The 20,548-nt window shown below is 35.1% G+C and overlaps 1 protein-coding gene and 1 long non-coding RNA gene across 2 annotated transcripts; both read left to right on the top strand.

Moving 5' to 3' along the window:
• The first annotated feature begins 3,462 nt into the window (after window positions 1-3,462).
• LOC122837524 lies at window positions 3,463-5,446 on the top strand. Its single transcript, XR_006371776.1, has 3 exons — window positions 3,463-3,543; window positions 3,657-3,789; window positions 5,341-5,446. It is a non-coding gene; the product is annotated as an uncharacterized LOC122837524 (long non-coding RNA).
• Window positions 5,447-6,766: 1,320 nt separating this feature from the next.
• Window positions 6,767-20,048, top strand: adgrg4a (adhesion G protein-coupled receptor G4a). Its single transcript, XM_044127825.1, has 25 exons — window positions 6,767-6,789; window positions 7,660-7,687; window positions 7,811-7,848; window positions 7,955-8,103; window positions 9,337-9,396; window positions 9,481-9,561; window positions 10,190-10,275; window positions 10,350-10,420; window positions 10,512-10,539; window positions 10,650-10,672; window positions 10,782-10,924; window positions 11,169-11,298; window positions 11,915-12,021; window positions 12,109-12,325; window positions 12,410-12,572; window positions 13,753-13,905; window positions 14,822-14,959; window positions 15,049-15,082; window positions 15,306-15,409; window positions 16,248-16,369; window positions 16,907-17,175; window positions 18,496-18,601; window positions 18,707-18,987; window positions 19,072-19,173; window positions 19,260-20,048. The coding sequence occupies exons 1-25, from the start codon at window positions 6,767-6,769 to the stop codon at window positions 19,406-19,408; spliced, it is 2,805 nt and encodes a 934-aa protein (XP_043983760.1). The 3' UTR covers window positions 19,409-20,048.
• The last annotated feature ends 500 nt before the right edge of the window (window positions 20,049-20,548 follow it).

A 20,548-nucleotide genomic window follows, 5' to 3' on the forward strand; every position in this document is an offset into this window, starting at 1 on the left:
AATCTCTGAAGACGGTTAATTTTTCTGACTATTTATAGACCCAAATGGAAATGTTGGTTGGGTACCTTAAAATTATTCAACTACATCTCACTTCAGCAGCTAGCCTGTTGAAATCCCAACAGGTTTAAAGAAAGTTCACAAAAATTCCAACTTGTGCACCAAAATCTTGTTTTCAGTCATTTAATTCATTTATGTTTGTTGTATGATTATTAAAGCCTTACATTTAATAAAGCCATGGCCATTAAACTTGTATGTAAATTTCTCTCTGGAATTTTATAAAGGTGAAGGTAAAGGTAATTTTATTTATATAGCACATTTTCAGCAACCAGGCAAAACAAAGTGCTTTACAGGAATTAAAAGGAATGAAAAGGAAATACAAACAAAATAAACCAAAGGAAAGAGCAAAAGAAGAAAAAGCTAATAATGTTGATCCAAAGTAAATGAACTAGATACTCATATTCGGGCTGGTAGATAAGTATAAGTAAACATCCTCTGGTCTAATTCCTTTTCTGGTTTGGAAGAATAGGAATCTAAAATGTAATTGGTAAGGTAATTTTTTCTGGGTTCCAAGTTTTAATGGGTTGCTAAATAAGTATAAGTAAGTAAGTATCCTCTGGACTTCTGGGTTGCTAGATAAGTATAAGTAAGTAATCTCTTGATATGTGTAAATATTGAATTACCATTTGGTGTTGATTCTTCTGGCTTTTTGACTGGTAACATGATGGCATTCTCTGTCAAACAAAATATCAGCTTCACAAAATCACCAACAGATACAAAAAACTTTTGCATAAAGTTTCGTGTGCTGTGTCACTGGTGTATCTTTGGGTCTTACGTGTTTTTGAGCCTCGAGAAGTAAAGTGCAAACACTCTTTGTGGACTGTGTCATGACTGTCACAAGGAATACACAGCAGCTCCACCTCCCCTGTCAGGCTCTTCAGCTCAAAATATCTGCACACAATAACACATACAGCATATATCAGCTGAAACTAGTCACAAAATGAGACGGGTGTTTTCTCTGGCACTGTGAATGGGACTAACCCTGGGAGGCAGTGCCCACACACAGTGTCACTGGTGGGTGAACAGGCAGTCAACTCCAGGCGGTTCAGCAGGTTGCACTGGGTGCATCTCCTGCAGGGATCCACACCCGTATCTGTGCTGAAGGTTCCCGCTTCACAAGGAATACACACCCCATCCCCTCCATAACCAAAGCCACAATCCTGGAAGTGATATATGGTGTAGATTTAGTGTCAGCGGGTTTTAAAGGAGGAAATGATGCTGTGAAATAGCTTTGCATTACCCCTGACAGCTGTTCTCCGGGTTTACAAACAGGGCATGCAACACAGGTGCCATTATGATGTAAGTACTCTGTCTGATCACATCTAGACTCAGATTGCACCTATGCACACAAAGGAGGGCGATTAATTATAGGAGTTTAGAAACAAGTATGTAAGACTACAAGCCAAACAATCCTTTCTATCGTTTCACCACCACTAAAGACATTTATAGAGATTTGCAAAAGATTTGCTTCCTGAAGTTTCTTGCATGTTGTCAACTACAGCCACAAACACAAAGAAATGCATCTTTCCCATGTAGAAGGATAATAAAAAATGTTTTTTTAATCTTTTTCTAAATGGGTTTTTTAAGTGTTGCATGCTGGTTATTATTCACTTCCTTCCTTGGAATACATACGTCCCTAACCACTTTGTACAACAAAAACTAGGAAGCTTTTGGCCACTCTTCTTTTCAAAGTTGGATGGAAATTATACATTTTCAAGTCTGTTTCATCAATGTATGTTTTCTAGGGTCAGTGTCCTGCTTTAATGTGTTATGGCCTGCTTTAAAACACCTTAATCCAACTCCCCCCATATATAGAAGTTTTGCCAGGTAATGAAAAGTTCATTTCATTAAATTATGCTGAATGTGTTCTCTATCTCAGTGTTTCTCAACCCTGATCCAAAGAGACAGCTGTGTTTCATGTTTTAGGTGTGTTTTCCTGTTCAAGATGTTCTGCAGAAAATTCACAAAACACTAACACAATATTTAGTAAAATTATGCACTGTGCTGCCATATTTAAGTGACAGTAAAAAAGGAAAGTAATAAAGAGACAGACATACCATCAAAATGAAAGAAGCTCCAATCAGAAAAGTAAACATGCCCGTTCTTTATTGTGTATGTTCCAACTTGAGAAAACACAACCTTAAAAATGACGTCACATGTTAAACTAAAACAGAAACAACACATTCTGAGATAGAAAGTTGAACGGCTTAAAACCTTCAAACACTTACCAAATTTTTGATGTCTGCTCAATATCTCTACACCTTCTGTGTTCGTCCTGATCTCAAAGTTTCTTAGGGGAGGAATTCAAACAGTGGGAAAGATCTTTGGAAAATCCCATCGCTCACCTGTGACGCAGGAGGAGTTCCCAAGCAGGGTAACCTTAGACCAATGAATACAAGTCCCCCAGATGGGGCACTTCACGTCACAAACCGGTCATCTCAGATTCTCTCTGGGGAACCCTCTCTCATTTTACTCCGTACCACTGAGACGAAAAGGGAAGGGGATAAAAATAGATGAATGAGGTCCTTGTTAGCGGTTCTTAGTGCAACAAAGAGACTTTGTTTGTCTCAGAGTGTCTGCATGTCTGGGGCCAAATCTTTGATTCTGGTGCAAGCAACACCTTGGTAAAGTCTAGGCTCATGGTGTGGATGACAGAAAAGTTCATAAACTCTTTCAATACAAAGGATTGCAATATAAGGTTTGGCCACTTGATGGGAGTATCGAGCAAGAAAAAAGAAAAAGGAGAAGGAAAAATTACTCAGTTACCTTTTGCTTAAAAATGTACATTTTTGGTCAGAAAACACGAGTGTAAAAATTCTGTTAATACTGATTGTTACATTTTTTCAGTGTTGTGATGGTCTTGGCCTGCCTTCAGTTCTTTACAGCTGAAAGCCATTGGACATGTCACGGAAAAGCCAATTAGATTTGTTTGGACAGTTATCACTTGAAGATAAAACTCAAAGCATGAGAATATAATTTTTTATTATGACTTGATAAAACCTACACACAAACACATGCACAGGAGCACATAGTAACATCTGCATGATGTGGCCATCACTAATGACACACATGAAATGACAAACCATGTTTTCTGTTGCTTTAAGTTATGCATTTGCAGAAGCAGCTGAAACATTTATAGGTTTATTGTGCAACGAGATGCAGAGATATATTGTTGTCTTCCAAATTGTAACTTTTCAGCTTTGACTTTTATTCAAAGGTGCTACGCAACATCAAAACTATGAATTTCTTTTGATTGTTTCATAAAGTTTTTTGTTAAGCAACAGCATGTTTGTTGGTTAATTTTATTGCCTGTGATTAATGAGTAACTCCAGAAACCAAAGGGAGTGGGTGTGGAGATGTGCTCAAAGAGTAATAAAGGAACGTTTGCCAGCTGTCATGGTCCACACAGATTCTTGATAAGTGAAGTATCAAGCTTACTTTCTGACAAAACACTTAATAACATAAAACTGCAGGGAGAACATCATGGTAAGTCTCATTTTGTTTCACTCAATTTAGTTATGCTAAATTTTAGCATGCTATTCTTTCTTGATGAGATGCAAATGAATAAAACATGAGAGATTTTCTTTTTTCTTTTACAGCAGATGAACACCTGAGTGCTGAAAAAGTCCTGAAGTTTTGTTTCAATTGTTGCTGTCATGACGTCAATGAAAAGCTTAACTTTTCTGATCATCTGTTTGTCTATTTTGATCTCACTGTGTCCTCTAAATTCAGGTAAGAGTAAATAAATTGCCCAAAGTAGCGCCTTTGAAGTATGAAGTCACAAGTATATATATATATATATATATATATATATATATATATATATATATATATATATATATATATATATATATATATATATATATATATATATATATATATATATATATATATATATATATATATATATATATATATATATATATATATATATATATATATATATATATATATATATATATATATATATATATATATATATATATATATATATATATATATATATATATATATATATATATATGTATATTTTATAAATTAAGATGTGAAGTGAGTGCTTAGAAAAAGTATTTTTCATGTGTCCTCAAATGTATTTATTACACTGCAGACCAGGCTTTGTTTTGGAAATGACAACTTGAAGGTATCTCATATTAAGAAGAACAACCTAACTGTATTATATTGTTTGGGATTGATGTATTCCTTATTGATCAGTTCAAGTAAATTTTATTTATGAAGCATATTTCATTTGACAGGTTCAGACTAAAGGTGCTTCAAACAGAAATATAACAATAAAAAACACTTAAAAACAACAAATCAAGAAAATATAAAAAATTAAGTCCACACAAAATCAAGGAAATGGAAAAAAATGAATGAATTGAGAAAAAAATTGGTTCCTTGTGGAACATCATGAGCAAGAATAACGATCAAATTCAAAGTTATGAAAAGAAACAGAAAAGGTCCTACCAGTAGGATGACAGGAAAGACGATTGAGACAGTGCAAATTAGACATATTATTTCCAAGATCCTGAATCAGCATAGAGTAATCAACCTTGTTGAAAACTAAATTAAGGCCAAGGAGAATAAATAAATAATAAAAAAAAAAGAGAATAAGGCAAATTTTCAAGTCATTTCAATCTGGGGCTGTTTGTGTGATGTTTATAGATCAAATGCTGTTTTCAAATAACATCTTTAATTTAACAAATATGAATTTGATGCTAATAATTTTATGCTAAATAATGTCTTTCCTAAATGTGGCAGATTGAATTGGTCAAGAAAGTCTTGTGTGGCACATCTAATGCTTGTTGATTTATGGTGAAATGATTGTCATAGTGACAGAAGTGCTCACTTGGTACATTGCAGAGGTTTTGAGGAGCTCATTGCTTTTATCCAGCATGATCTACATCTTGTGTGATATCCTGATAGTAAAAAATATTTTTTAAAATGACTGCTTTTAGAATTTTTTTGCATCTTATGAGTTTTTACAGCTTGTTTTTATAAAGTATGAAATACTTATTCTACTTTACCACACATAATGTACAGGTTTATTTGTTGTCATTTGTTTTTATGTGTTGTTTTCCTGAATTGGTACCAACATTTGGCACTATTTTCATGCCAATAGAAATGCATTTTGAAAAATCACATGTTTTATTAATGTTTGTTGTATTTACAGATGTGTAAGTCCTTATACAATGTTTTTGTTAATTTTCTACAGCGACAGATGTATTCTGAGCTCACAAACTGTTTTTCTGAGTCTTTATTAGTCTTTTCTGTGCTTCCTTTCAGCAGCCAACTCTGCCAGCACCAGTTTGTGGGGAAAGAAGTTGGAGTTTAAAGGGCCTCCATGTTTGTGGCAGCTACACCCGGAAGTGAGCATACCAGCTCTGACGGATCTGAGCATCTGCATTCGTTTAAAACGCACTAGTTCAGCACAATGGACAGGCTTTCTTTATAGATCTACAAAACGGAAAGAGCTGGGACTTGAAGGCAGTAATTCACATTTAAAAATTTGGCTTTTTGGAAAACAATACGAAGTACATCAGGAACTCTCATTAAAGAAGTGGCATTCCATCTGTCTCACATGGTCTGGTAAAAACGAAAGGCTGAAGCTGTACGTAAATGGACCTACTGTAGAAAATCTACTTTTTTATTCAGATGGTGCACAACAGCTGGCACAAAATGGCACTCTCACTCTGGGGGTTTCTCATAGTGTTCTCCCTAATGGTGAACTGAAGCCGGAGAGCGGTAACAGCTTGCTTGGTGAGATAGGTTTGTTCAGGATGTGGGGGAAGGAGTGGAGCACTGAGGAGGTGAGCAGCCTGGGTTGTGCAGATGGAGATGTGGTGAGCTGGGATCTGCGGCAGTGGAAGAATGACTGTCCTCCTGTCCCCGACAACAATCTAACTTGTGGTAAATATGGGATTTTATTTTTACTGACATAACTGTTGATATAAGTCTGTCTGAAACACTGCTTCTAATTTTTTCGCAAGAAGCTAAACTCTAATCAACTAGGACTATAAGGGGGCAGTATTATGTAAAATCAAACATTTTTGAGCTTTACTTCATGTTATAATGTTATTCCCCCATCAAAAACATACCTGGAGTCTTGTCTTAATTCTTGGATGCATGTTTGAGAAATCCTTTAAGCTCCATGGCAACCATTCAGCTCCTTCAGACTAGCCAGCAGCAATTAGCAAACACCTAGTGGCACTGCACATCTGCTGAGCTCATTATACAAGCTACTTTTCAGTGAAACACTGGTATCACTTTATTTAGCTGATTTTGGAGTCAAAGAAGAAATATTCTGACTTCTCTAATTTTGAGGTACATGACCCTTTTAATGGATCTAATATGGTCCTTTTCTGTCTATTTTTAAGGCTGGTCTAATTACAAAATCAAAATGTGGGTGACCGTAACCAACCTCAAAAGTCCTGAAAACTGCTCACTGGCTCTGGAAGGAATAACAAGAAACTGGGTACAAACATTTGCTGTCACACTGTTTTCTATCTTGTCATGCATGTTGATATGGGAATCAATGTCTCTCCTTTGAGTCAATTTAGGCCTGCAGTTCTTTACATAATGTTTAATCTAGAATCTAGTTTCTTCTGTAATCTCCTGGATTAGTTATTTATGTGCTCTTTGAGTAATTTTGGCAGACCAGTCACTCCTGGGAAGATACACCAATGATTCATGTTTTCTCAATTTGTTAATAATGACTCTTACTGTTGTTCACTAGTAAGAGTGACTTATTTTTTAAAACCTTTTCATATTGCTAAATTTGAAAATTTGTTTCCTTAAGTTAGGGCATGATTTTTGTGTTACTTTTTTTAAATCCTTTAGCATGCTCCATGTCATTAGATGGGTATTAATTAGATGATTTTTGGATTTTGCATGTTTGAGAGTGATTAAGTCAAGCAAAACAAAGACTTTCAAAAATTGCAGTTAATAAAAAGTCATGATTTGTAAGAGATTGACTAGTTTTCACATAGGTATTGGATAACTTTTGCCTTAACAAATTAATAAAATTCAAAAGCCTTATCTTGTTCTTACTCTGGTTACCTTTGTCTAATAATAAAACTATTTTAATATTTGAAACATTTAAGAAATCTGCAATGTGTTAATTTAAGCCAAATATATTCAAACTCCAATGAAAAGCAAGGCAGATATGTAACAGTGTGACGGGTCAGAACTAAAACAGTAATATTTGTTGAATATCTTATCATTTTCTGTTTTTCAGCTTGTGAATGTTTTCCCCAACAACATTTTTGTCCAAGACATTTACATTTCATCTCAAAGGTAACACATTTTCTCTTTTCAAACTGCAGTAATGCAATAACTACTGTAGTAAAAGTACACAGAATGTAGTTTTATAGCTCTTTACAATTTGGTTTACCTGACAATTGCAGGAGGTTTAATGATGATTTAATTTTGTAGTGGGCATTTAAATCTATGCTATAGATTTAGCTGATTACATAATCCAAATAAATAATCCAAAAAGATGTTTAATAGTAAAACCTCTTTAAAATTATACATACAAAATGTGCTAAGGAACAAACAAATAAAAAGCTAACAGACTTAAATTTGATCCATCTGTGTTCTCTACAGCCCAACATGCCAAGTGCACCTTGACGAGGTACGCCTTTAAATAATACATGCTAATGAAAACATAAATAGCTAAATAATCTTCTTTTTCTTAAACAAATTGCAAACATATGTCCTTTTTAAGTAAAGATTTCCAACTGTTTCTGCTTTGTAGGATTTGGCAAAAACGTCTAACAGAGTCTGTAAGAAATGGTGAGATTGGCAGAAAAAAATTATTATAATAATAAAAAAATATATATATATAATCCAAACTAGTTTGCATAATTTGTTTACATGCTCTCATATTTCCCCACTTTAGTTTCGGCTGTGAGGTGTATGTGAGCGTGGATCCTGCTGCGAACGTAAAAACAGTTCAGACGGACATTTCTGCCTTACTGAGTACGAACTTCTCTTTCAACTTCCTCATCATAGAAGCTGTCCATGACAGCATCACCGTACTTCCTGCTGGTGAGCCCATGTCTTCCAATACGCTACAGATCACTAACCACACCCAGCAATCACATGGAGGATTATTAATACTAAAGGGGATGTTGATTTAAGCATATACAGTAACTTCACTTCACTTTTTTTCCAGTTCCGGTGTTTTATCAGTATGATGTAATGTTTTAATGTGGCTGAAATGTCAACTCTGGATATTGACCCTTTTCACGTGACGTCACCCTCTTCAAAAATTTGCCCGGTCCGCCGACAAAACAAACTCTCCTTTAAAGCAAGTCCAAAAACAGACATCTGCTAGCCTAAAATCGCGTTTATTTAGTTGATTTCACTTTAAAGATAGTCATTGAGTGCTGCGCCATCGGCTGCATAAACATAAAAGTATAGAAACCAAACTTGTCATTTTATTGCATACCTTTTAATGAGGAAAGATGGCGGCGATGTGTAGCAACGGTTAATCATGACTGTCAGCCCTCGGTGTAACCACTGATTTGTAGCGAACTCTTTTTACAAGGTAAGAAGATTAAAGTTTATATATTATATATCTTATAAGTAAGTATGATTAAAAATATATTAAATATCGCATAATGCGTTTAATCATAGTGAAGAAGTCAATGCCACACTGTCATATCCTAACCTGTATGGAAAAACCTGCTTAGCATCTCCTCTCTTGTAGGTCTTTAAGGCTACTCCAGTTTAAGGGGAAACGCTGTTTATGACAGTGATATAAATCATGTTGTGTGAATTCAGGAAAAGTCGGTAATTAGAACAACACATCAGAAAGGAAGAGGCGGTATGAGCTAGCTATTTCCAACCTTTGCTAATACCACCGTATGATCCCAATCCAGGTGTGTTACCTTTACAGACAAATTAGTTCGACTCGAACAAGTAGAAGCCATGAATAAACTGCCTAAAACAACTTCGGAAAACAATTTCATTCGCTCTGTTCAATACCCCCGTCCCTCGCTTCCAACGTCCATCATGGCACCTTGAAAGATTAAGTGACGTTGTTCTAAAGGGGTCAATACATTAGACTTCTGTTTTCATGTTCCTTTGTTGGGTTGTCTTCTGGGTGAATTTCCAGACATTAAAAAGCTGCAGAAATGATCAAATTTATGCAGCTTAATCTCCAATCAATTTATTTTCAGTTTTGTAAAATATTCTTACATAATGTGCTACAAGAGGATTTAGATCACTTCTTTTTCAGTGGCTATTTATTTTGATGAATCATTTTCTATCTTTTAGTGATTTCCCCTCATGTCACAGGACCACCACCAACTAGTACGCCTTCTTTAACCACCTCAGGTGAGGTGGTGAATTTTGTTTCCTAAACTTTAATAGAACTGCCATTTGTTAACTTTTAATAATTGTGCTTAATTTTGTTTACAGAAAAAGGTTTAACGGAGACCACATCGCCTAAGCCTGCTAAGTTTTCAACGACAGAACCTGTAGATCGCACTGTAACAGTTGGTTAGTTCTCCATAAAAAATAATTTACAGTTGAAAAAATAGAGTGTAGAAATAGATCTCAGATTTTTTTCTGGTTGACATTAAACATTTCAATGTGGTTGGGATCTTTAGTCTTTCATTTGTCTTTAATCAAAGGCTTCTTCAAATTAGCTGCAGTACAAAACTCTACAGGAGGTTGTTCTAACCATCACCATCTGCAATAACTCTAAAGAATTTTAGATTTTGACATTTTTAATATGAATTAAAACAACATTTAATTTTCCTTTGGGATCAATAAAGTATTTTAGAATTTGAATTTGCCGAACGCAGAACATCTTTTCTTATTTTTTCCAAATCTAAAGTTTCCATGTTCTTAGTGCTAGGTAATGATTTGGTAGATTTACTTTTGCAACTGCACATGATAGGAATTTTTCCAAAAGCTTCTCATAGCCTAGTTTTCTGGATTTTCGTCCCACTTCTCCTGACCGATATGGTGTAATACATATAGAATAAACAGCAATTTTCCCATGTGTGATTTCTTTTCTTACTGAAGAAATGCAGTCAACTTAAAACTGTGATGCATTTAAAAATATTTAAAATGTAAGCATAGAGTGTATGATGTAACTTCTTACATTTTTCTCCTTTTGCAGTCATGCCAGATCAGTTTTTTCGAGTTAATTTGAACTTACTCATAAGAGGAATCCTGTCAAAGCCTACAGACTTCATTGAGGAATGGGTAAGAACATTAATATAATCACTGAGAAAAATTATATTCGCAAAAACATTTACATTACCCCTTTTTTCTTAAAGCTGCAAAAAAACCTTGAGACCAATAACAGTATGACTGTGGTGAATCTTGTCATAAAAGACGGTTATGACAGGTGGGTTTTCCTTCAGTCTTTGTGCACAATTAGTTTTCTAGTTTTTAATATTTTAATTTGGCTCTGTCTTTAACTGACATATATTTTACAGGAGCATGGGAGAGTACACCGGCTTACTGGTAAGTATGCATTCCAGAAAAGAAACAAGACAAATCACTTCTTCAGATGGAAAATTTTATCAATCTGTTTTACCTAAATAAAGTAAAATCCCTGCTTTCTTGTTTTCCAGGCTCCCTTCAGCAAACAGAATCCGTATGTGAACAAAAGGCAATCTGCTGTTCTTAGCTTATTCTTATCCTTTAGATTTATTGTTTAGTTTTATGTATGTGGCCTTCATGCTAATCCTTTATGTTATCTGTAGATACAACTGCATCTTCCATGTTCAAGAGTATCACAAGAACGATGTGGATAAAGTTGAGCAATCAATTCATTTTGCCTTGACATCAGAATATAAAAACATCTCTTTTGCAATTCAGACAACAAATATATCAATCAAACACATAGGTAAGCTGTGTTTCTAAAATAAACAGTATTTTGCAATAGTATCATACCATTTCAGGTTTATTTTTATGACATTATAGAAGCAAAATTGAATGGATTTTATTTCTGTTTTATGTAACAGACACATAAAACAATGTAGTTTCAGACTGTAATTTTATAAAATGTTTTTTTTTTATGTTAAAAGAATCTAATTGAAAGTGGCATGCTGGCCTCATTCAGTCTAATCCTTTTATTTATTCTATTTTAGAGCCAAAAAGCTGTTTAGAAGAAGAAACCTCATTATTGTATGGGCAATACATTTGGCCAGAAACATTTCCACAAGTCACTGCAGAGAGGGGATGCAGGAAACCAGTATCAAATCTAGCCTACAGACTTTGGTAAGAAGCGCCAGTCTTGGTTTGCAGGGAAAAATCATTGTTTAATCTGATTTATACCAGTATTTTGATGCAAATGAAAGATAATAAGATGTTGACATGCTCTCCAAAAAGCCTTTATCCTAGAATGGAACGCATGTGTTTTCTAATTTTATACAATATATTATTATCTAAGCTGTGATCAGGGTTTCAGTCATTACAAATGTTTATTTTGCACTCGCGCACAAAAGCTGATAATATTTTGCATTTGTTATCTCTAAACTGAGACCCTACAGCAAATACCATAACAATCTGTTAATTAAAGAGCAGCATGACCCAAACTATTCCCTCAGCCATTACAGCTCCATCTCTGCCATCCTGAAGCTTGAACAGGAAATTATTTTAAAGAACATGAATCATTACTGTAATTAAAGGCTTCAATGTCATGCACTATTTATCGATATTACTGTGTAATGATGATTTTTATGGTTTGTCAATAAATGTTGGGTAGATGCCTATTGAGCTCATAATCAGCAGAGGACAGTTTTATTATTATTAATGCTATTGTTCTTTACAACCTTCAGTCAAAACGTGTAAAAATGCAAAACAAATAGCTAATTTTCTTTTTTTTTTTTTTTAGTAAACTAGACATTGAAACTGATACGACCAGCTGGGATGATCCTAATATGACAAACTGTGACAAGTTTGCAACAATACCAGACATCAGCAACATTACAGTCACACCTGGTAAGAGAATCAGCCACACACACTTTCGTTTATTCCTACAGGTAAAACAACATGGTCATAAATAACACAAATACTAATGATTTTTAGATAATGCAGCAGAGGTTGTGGACATAATTCAGGACCTCGTAGATGTTCAGCTCAGTATTAACTCCAAGCTGTCTTCCTCTGAGCTGGTATTGGTGATGGAGAAGCTAAGTGAAGTGGTTCATGTTAGCATCATCGAACTTAAAGTTGGCGTTGACATTGTCAACATCGTGGCCAACATCCTGCTTTCTGAAACTGACGTCACACCAGTCGCTGACATGTAAGGAGAAAGTGTAATGCTCAATTTTCCATATTACTTTTCTGTGACTTTTTAATTTTTTTCCTCTTTCATTCTTTGGGAAAGTGTCCTTGATCTTATGGACCAGATGGGGAACAGTATGGAATTTCAAGGGGAATCTACAAATATCAAATCTCCTGTGTTTGCCCTTTCCATGATTAATGTCGATCCAGATGAGTTCAGTGGCCTCACCTTTGGTGTGTCTCTGTCATCTACAATGAACCCTGAGGTAAGCTGGTATGATTGTAATAAGACTGTCACTCAATACACTTCAATAATCTACAGCTATGGAAAAAATTAAGAGCCCACTGCACTGAACCCTCATTTTCTGCAAATAAATAAAAAATCTTTGCTATGAATTTCGGAGACATTATCTCAGTAGTTCATAGAATAAAAGAACAATGTTTATTTTACTCAAACATGTACCTATATAAAGAAAAATCTGAGAAACTGATCATTTTAAGTGGTCTCTTAATTTTTTCCAGAGCTGTATGTGCCTGCAAGCCAAGAATTTTATCTCCTCATAGAAATGCAAAAAATAACCCTGTTTGATCTCATGATGTGTCACGCAGACATTCTGTCTGCACCAATGAAAATGAACTCACATCAGCATGATGAATGCTTGACGTGACTCAAACAGGAAGGAAGATCAACCTAATTTTAGATTAATGCAGCTAATATTTTTGTGAGCATTTGTGCACACATTTAACCTTCATCCATAGAAGGTCAGATAATCATTAAATGTATTAAAATAAAAATAAATGAAGCATTGTTACAGCCCCCTTAACAACAACAACATAATCTGGCAGGTGTGACAGCAGTAAAAACTAATAATTTCCGAATAGTTGCAGTTTGCAAAAAAATACAGTACAAGAAAAAGGTAGAGGATATCTCTACCTACAAATAAACAAAAGCTCCTTTTCTAACCACAGAACAGAAGTGAAGGAGACTTTAACCACAATGCCAGATAACTGATATCTGCTTCCAACATGAAGCAATACTCTTCTGCTTTTTAAATGTACATATTCTTTTAAGGAATCACACCAAACCGTATAAATTTATGACAGCTACAGGCAAGCTTACTGCAGTTCAAGCCCAGGGGAAGAAGAGACGTGACATTTTTAGATGACGCTCTTTATGGAGTGGCTGACAAGCTGCAACACATCTCAGCTGTGGCAGCAAGGCAGATCTGAAGTAAACGAAGAGAAGACGAAACCCGTTAGGTCAAAGATGACAAAAGGCACAACAACAAAAAAGTTACCTGCTCTTTCCTGACTCAGTAGTTCAACATTTTACACTCTTTATACAAGCTCCGGTGCACAACAAAACAGGTTTTCTAAGCTGTCAGTGGAGATAAGAAAGTTTCAGCTAAAATGGTTTTAATGGTCTTTTTTACTTTCATTTTCTAGATATTTGTTAACCAGAGCTTTGTCAGCAAACCACTTGCAGAAACAACTGCGACTATTGCCTTGCCCGCTGAGATCAACAACTTTTTCCCACCTGGAGTCAGAAACACGACACGAGTGCAATTTCATTTTTATGGAACACCCGACCTTTTTCAGGTAATTTATTATCTATTTTGATTCTCTTATTATAAAGAAGTTATGAATCAGAAAACCATTTATACAACTCTGGGGAAAATGAAGAGCCCACTGCATTGAACCCCATTGAAGTCCTTGTGGTTCTTCCACCTAATATTGATTTCTGAACTCTTCCTGAGTTAAAACATTAGTATTGTTGTTTCTAAATAAATTTGTTTCCTTTGCATTATTTGAGGTCTGAAAATCCTGCATTTTTTCCTTATTTTGACCATTTGTCATTTTCTGCAAATAAATACAAAATTTTTGCTTGGAATTTCAGAGACATGTTGTCCGCAGTTCATAGAATAAAAGAACAATGTTCATTTTACTCAATCATTACCTATAAAAAGTAAAAGCAGAGAAACTGATCATTTTAAGTGATCTCTTAATTTTTTCCTGAGGTGTATTATTTTTTTAAAGAAATAAAAGGACTATGAAACAGAAAACAACAAATCTCATGTCACACCCAAATTTACTAAAGTCACATTAAAGTGAAAACATTTTGTAGAAATTTAAGCTCTTTCGCAGGTCTTTTTTCTTAAAGTCTAAGGTGCTTTTTTTAGTGAAGTATATTGACTTTCTGAAGTTGCTGAGCAACCTTTTTATTTTACATCTCTGGCTTACAGATCTAATAAACAAGTGACGCGGCTTTTGCTATTTTTGGACAGAGACGGAAATGTCTTCTTATTTCAGTCTGCGCTAGCCACACAAACATGAGAATAGTCTCACTATCATTAAGAAGAAAAAGGAGAAATTTTGTATGAAACATAAAAACCATTTAGATTTAAGTAAAATTTTTATCTTACTATATTAAATTGACGTATTGCAAAAAAATATATTGCTGCAGGATATTTTCTACTGATTACTATAGTAACCAGTGTTGTGTTTTTATTAACAGGACCCTTACTTGATCAATGAAACTGATGGGAATTGGACGTTAAACTCCTTTGTAGTTTCTGCCTGCGTTAATAACAGCCAAGTTATCAGCCTGAAGGAACGAGTGGTGGTGACCTTCAAGCATGAAGAAAACAGACGGGTATAAACATCACTTTATCCTTTGTCAGCTATATCAAAGATTTTCTCTGTGTTTGCTCTCACATGACCAGCATTTCCCTCTGTTCACAGTCAAAGTGTGTATTCTGGGATTTCCAAAAGTACAGTGAGTTGATCTTTGCTAATTATCTTCTGTGTGTACAGTTGGATTTACTGTAATCGAGCCTTGTTAGGGAACAACTGGGATTCATAAAGGTTTTTTACTGAGTTGATAAGAAGGTTTGATAACGAGGATGTTTGTGTGTGTTCATGCTGGTGTATGTGTGTGTGTGTGTGTGCGGGTGTGCGTGTGTGTGTGTGTGTGTGTGTGTGTGTGTGCGTACTTTCAGGTGGCCTTGGTGGTTGGAGCAGCAGCGGCTGTGAAACCCGGAACATTTCCCCTCATCAGACCAGCTGTCTGTGTGATCACCTCACACATTTCGGTGTCCTGCTGGTGAGACATTAGTGAGCATTTATAAATAAACCCAACAGAAACAACCTACTACACCCAAACTATGAAAACAATATAGAATACATCTGATATTCATCTCTATTTTACTTCTTTATGTTTAAAAGTTTGAATATACTAAGACAAAGATCGCTATTCCTTTAAGCAATGTGAAGGCCCAACACTGTAAAACATTTGAAAAGGAAAGTCCACCTGCTGCCTTGAAAATGCAATTTAAGTCAACAAGAAATAAAAGTCTAAACATTATTTTTTAAGATAATTAATCTTGAATTGTGAGTTTTAACTTAATGCTGCAGTTTAAACCAAATAATTATTTCACAATATGCCAGAGAAAAATCTACTCATCTAGTTAAAGAGCACACATTTCTCACTTATCTTACTCACAATATCAAGTTAAAATAACTACTTATTTTACTTTGGGATAATTTAAATTCCTGTTTCAAATTGCATGAACAAAATTTCTGATCTGATAATGAATTTTATTAAACATCACAATGAATTCTGCTCAAAAACATTTATTGTGATCAGGACATTATCCTCAAGCATTAAGTCAACGTTTAATAAGAAAGGAGTCAGATCAATGTGCGCACATTAAGACAACACTTCAAACTCAGCTTTCTTGTGTAATATGACAAAATCTAAAGAAATCAATGGAAATAAATAAATAATTTTAAGAATGTTTAATATTTGTAATATAATATGGGCTGAAGAAATCAAATTAAAGTGTTTGGCAATGATTCCTATCACTATGTTTAGAAATAAAAATGATTTTGTTAAAGAATGATTTAATGTGTGGTGAGTGAAATCAATTTGTTTCTTTCAGGATGTGAGCCGAGACCCACTGGACCCCAAAGATGTCCGGATTCTCACAGTGATCTCTTACCTGGGTTGTGGTGTTTCCTCCATCTTTCTAGGAATCACTTTGCTCACCTACCTTATTTTTGAGTAAGCTACTACCAACACATTTTGTGACATCAACTTTTACTCTTGCATGAGGCCAGCAGCAGTTTATTTGGATTTAAAGTGACAAGATGCTTTAAAAAAGCTCAATCTGAAAGGAGCTACAATTAGACAGAACTTATCAGACTAAAATCACATTTTCTAAGAAAGATTGTGCAAAAAATGTAATGAATATGTTTGTATTTTCAAACCTATTAAAGGAAGCATAATATTCCACCTTTAAAATTCTACCACAGCTTAGCAGACTTGACATTTTTGTACTTTTCTTTCAGTCCTCCTAAATAACGGTTAACTTGCACAGCTTTTAATGATTGTTCTAGAAAAATGGGTACCATAAAACACAACTGGTTGAGCTTTTGTGATGTTTACCTTTCCTGTTTGTTAGTAACTAAAAGAAATTAATTTTGTGTCACATCCTATTTATTCCCCCTGGAAACATATTGTTTTTGCATATTGTTCACATTGGCTAACAAATGTACCCATATCTGAATTTTAGAGAAAACGTTTTTTTTTCTCTTGCAGGAAGTTGCGTCAGGACTATCCATCTAAAATACTTATCAACTTGTCCGCTGCACTGCTGGGTTTGACCATGCTCTTTCTTATCGACTCGTGGCTCTCATCCTTCTCCAACTACGCATTGTGCATCACGACAGCTGCTTTCCTCCACTATTTCCTCTTGGCTTCCTGCACCTGGATGGGCTTGGAGGCCTTTCACATGTACTTCGCACTGGTGAAGGTTTTCAACACCTATGTGCCCGCCTATTTACTGAAATTCTGCACTGTTGGATGGGGTAAGAAAAAACTTAATTTAAACTTTCAATAACATTTTGCAGAGTGGAATTTGCTGAACGGCCATGTCAGGAAGTTCTAGTTTACTCTCTTTCAGTTTTCTAACAGATAAACTTTGAGTGAGAGATTTGATCTGGTATTTGGGTTTATTCCTGGACTAGTATTCATGTCTCAAATTTAGTTATGTTTCAGTTCTATTTCTTAAAGTACCCAAATCAATCAGAAATTGAAATAGTAGTAAGAAATCCTGCAATTCAAGTCTGTATGTTTGTGTGAGAAGAGTAAAAACTAATTTTAAAGGAGGGAATATTACGTAAAAGGGACTATTTTAGATTTACATTGTATTACAATGTTATTCCCTCATCAGAAACATACCAGGAGTGTTGCTTTGATTCTTTCATGCATGTTTGAGAAATCTTTTATACTCCAGTGGCAGCGATTCAGGGGTGCCTAAAACCTAAATCAAGCTTCCGCCTCACAGAGCATCCCTCTAGACTAGCGACAGCAGCGTGTCTGCTGAGCTCATCATATGGACTACTTCTCGGTGCAACACTCCTAAAGAATAGTTTGAAATGTAGCAGTGTTGTTATGATAGGCTGAAGCAGGATTGTCTAAAAGAGTAGATGATTCTTATGGTGCGTTCACACCAAACGCGTTTTGAGCGTCAGGCAAGTCTGGTTTACATTTAAAGTCTATATGGAGGCACGTTGAGGGTGCATCGTGCTGCATTTCGCAAGTCAAACGCTGTGCGATTTGAAGCATCTTGTGCGTTTGACTCACGTTAAGGGCCTCCGACGTGTCCAATGCTTGGAGTTAGAAAATCTGAACTTTTGTTGCTCGTAGTTTCGCATTTTGATCTCTGAAACAAAAACTGTGGAGGATAAACTAAATGTTGCTGTTTGCTCTCGTACTATAATCTAAGACCACTACAGAGTGGTTATCAGTACAGAGACAGGAATAGAGAGGACTAGTATTCTCTATCCAGTGGATCCTCGCAGATCCGCTGGAAGAGCGATTTTGACACGTTTGATGTGCAACTAGAGCAAAATGTCAAAGTGCACTTGAGTCTAAATTGAAGCTTCGGATGCATTTTTGACGCATGACACGCGTGCTGCGTGAGTGCACCATTAAAGAAACAGAGGCCAATTTCAAGGCGTCAAATTGCAAAGTCAAATATCTTCTAATTTGTGTTAGAAAACTGAAGGTAACATAAATGAAAAACACATAACCAGCCTTTAAAATATTCTTATTTCTTTTTTTTTTGTCTCATTTTAAGACTGCTTGCAAGAGATTCATAATTTGAATCTTTTCTGCTTCTACAGGTGTTCCTTTGGTGATAGTCAGCCTTGTGCTCGCCATAGATAAAGATGCTTATGGAAGCTCTGTACCTGAACAAGCAGGAGTGGCGCTTGAGTCCACTGAACAATTGTAAGTCCAGCAGACAGGAGCTAACACAAACATTGCATGGTATCTATTTCTTTATTTACAGAAAACTCCAAATTACTTTTTCTCTCTCCATCACCACTCCCACAGCTGTTGGATTCAGAACAACATTTTCTACTACATCACAGTGGTGGGATTTATTCTCATCATCTTCTTGGGCAACATTGGCGTGTTCATCATGGTTCTGATCCAGATCAAACTAATGAGGGCCAACAAACCGCTAGCCAAGAGCCGCAGCGCGCTGCAGGACTTCAGAGCAGTCGCCGGCCTCACTGTCCTGCTGGGCCTCACTTGGTCGTTGGGCTTCTTTTCATTCGAAGCAGGACGAGGCGTCCTGATCTACCTATTTGCAATTTGCAACTCTTTTCAAGGTAAATATAAGTTTGTTGGATTTTACTGCACAATTATTTTTATCGGTATGTGTAATAATAAGGTATTTTGTTGTTTTTGTCCAGGATTTTTTGTTTTTGTGTTCCACTGTTTGATGAAGGAAAATGTGAGGAAACAGTGGAAAGCTTATTTGTGCTGTGGACGTTTCAGGGTTAATGAAACCTCAGGTATTTTCTTCTGTTCTGCATTTGATTCTCACAACAATCATGTGTTTTCAGTGTGAATAATTATCCTCTGTTGTTCCTGCATTCAGACTGGAGCCGCTCTGTAACAATGGACGTTCGTAACAAAAAGGCCAATCTTGTCAAATCTGGCTCAGTTCACTCTGACAACACCTCCTCCACCAAGTCACTGACTCCTCCATGTAATCTCCAAAACACTCACACCGCTAGGTGGCAGTAGTGAGCTTCTGAATCAGGAAGACAAGATTCATCAATCATCACAAATTTGGGTACAAATAACTTTTTATAATGAGCAGGGAGAAATCACAAAAAGCATATTTCTTAAGAGTTACTCTGGATTTTTTTTACTATTATGAACATTTCACCTTAAAGTATTGTCACATATGAGAAGTATACACTGAAATGAACTAGGTTTAATTAATTTATTTCATGGAAACTGAAGATTTTTTAGGTTAGGTTGGCAATAGTAGAGGTATAAAATCTGCAGTGCACTTTGAAGGATTTCAAAACAAGACAGAGAAACATTTTTATATATTGTTACGTCTATCAGCGTTGTTAAATATTTTAAAGAAAATGCTGCTCATTCGTTCTATATTTCTGTATGTTTCCACTAAAGACAATTCTGTAAACTGTGCTTGATTTTAATTTTTAAATAAACCATTTATTTTGTTTTATTTTATTTACTGAGAACTAAAAAGCTTGTTAGAATCAGAGATCTTTTTTATCTGTGTTTTTGATTTTTGATAGCAAGATACATTTGGGTAATTTAATGTGAATGCATAATTTAACTGAAGCAAGATTATTTTTGTAAGATGTATCCTGTGTAATTTATTGCTGAAATAAAAATGCAATCATGATCATCTTCTGCTTGACTTGGAGTTCTTCATGTTTAAAAATAAATAAAGAAAATTTATGGCAAAGGTACAACTTTGAAATACTAAAACTGACTAAGAAGGAATCTATAATTGTTTTAACTTTTAGAAACTAAACCTTGAATTGGATGTTTCTCTTAAGTTTTCAGATTTATCTTTTCTGACTGAACATTGATATGCTTTTACTTGTTCTTTTTTTGGTTTCAGATTAGTTTTTACCTCTTTAGAAAGTTGTGGAAAAAACTTTTGCCATCATAGACTTGAATTGCATTACAGACGTATTTGTGAAATTGTTACATTTCATAATTTCAAAATAAAAATGTTAAATATCTGCTTGTATTTATGTTTCCATCCTCTACTCATGTATCCCTAAATAAAATGATAAAACCTAATGCAGCTAATTTCTCCCAATTATACTAATTGGGAGAAATTAGTATAATTGGGATACTAATTATACTAATTAGTATCCCAATTAGCATAATTGGGAT

Source organism: Gambusia affinis, linkage group LG09 (assembly GCF_019740435.1).
Source record: "Gambusia affinis linkage group LG09, SWU_Gaff_1.0, whole genome shotgun sequence".
Lineage (NCBI taxonomy): Eukaryota > Metazoa > Chordata > Actinopteri > Cyprinodontiformes > Poeciliidae > Gambusia > Gambusia affinis.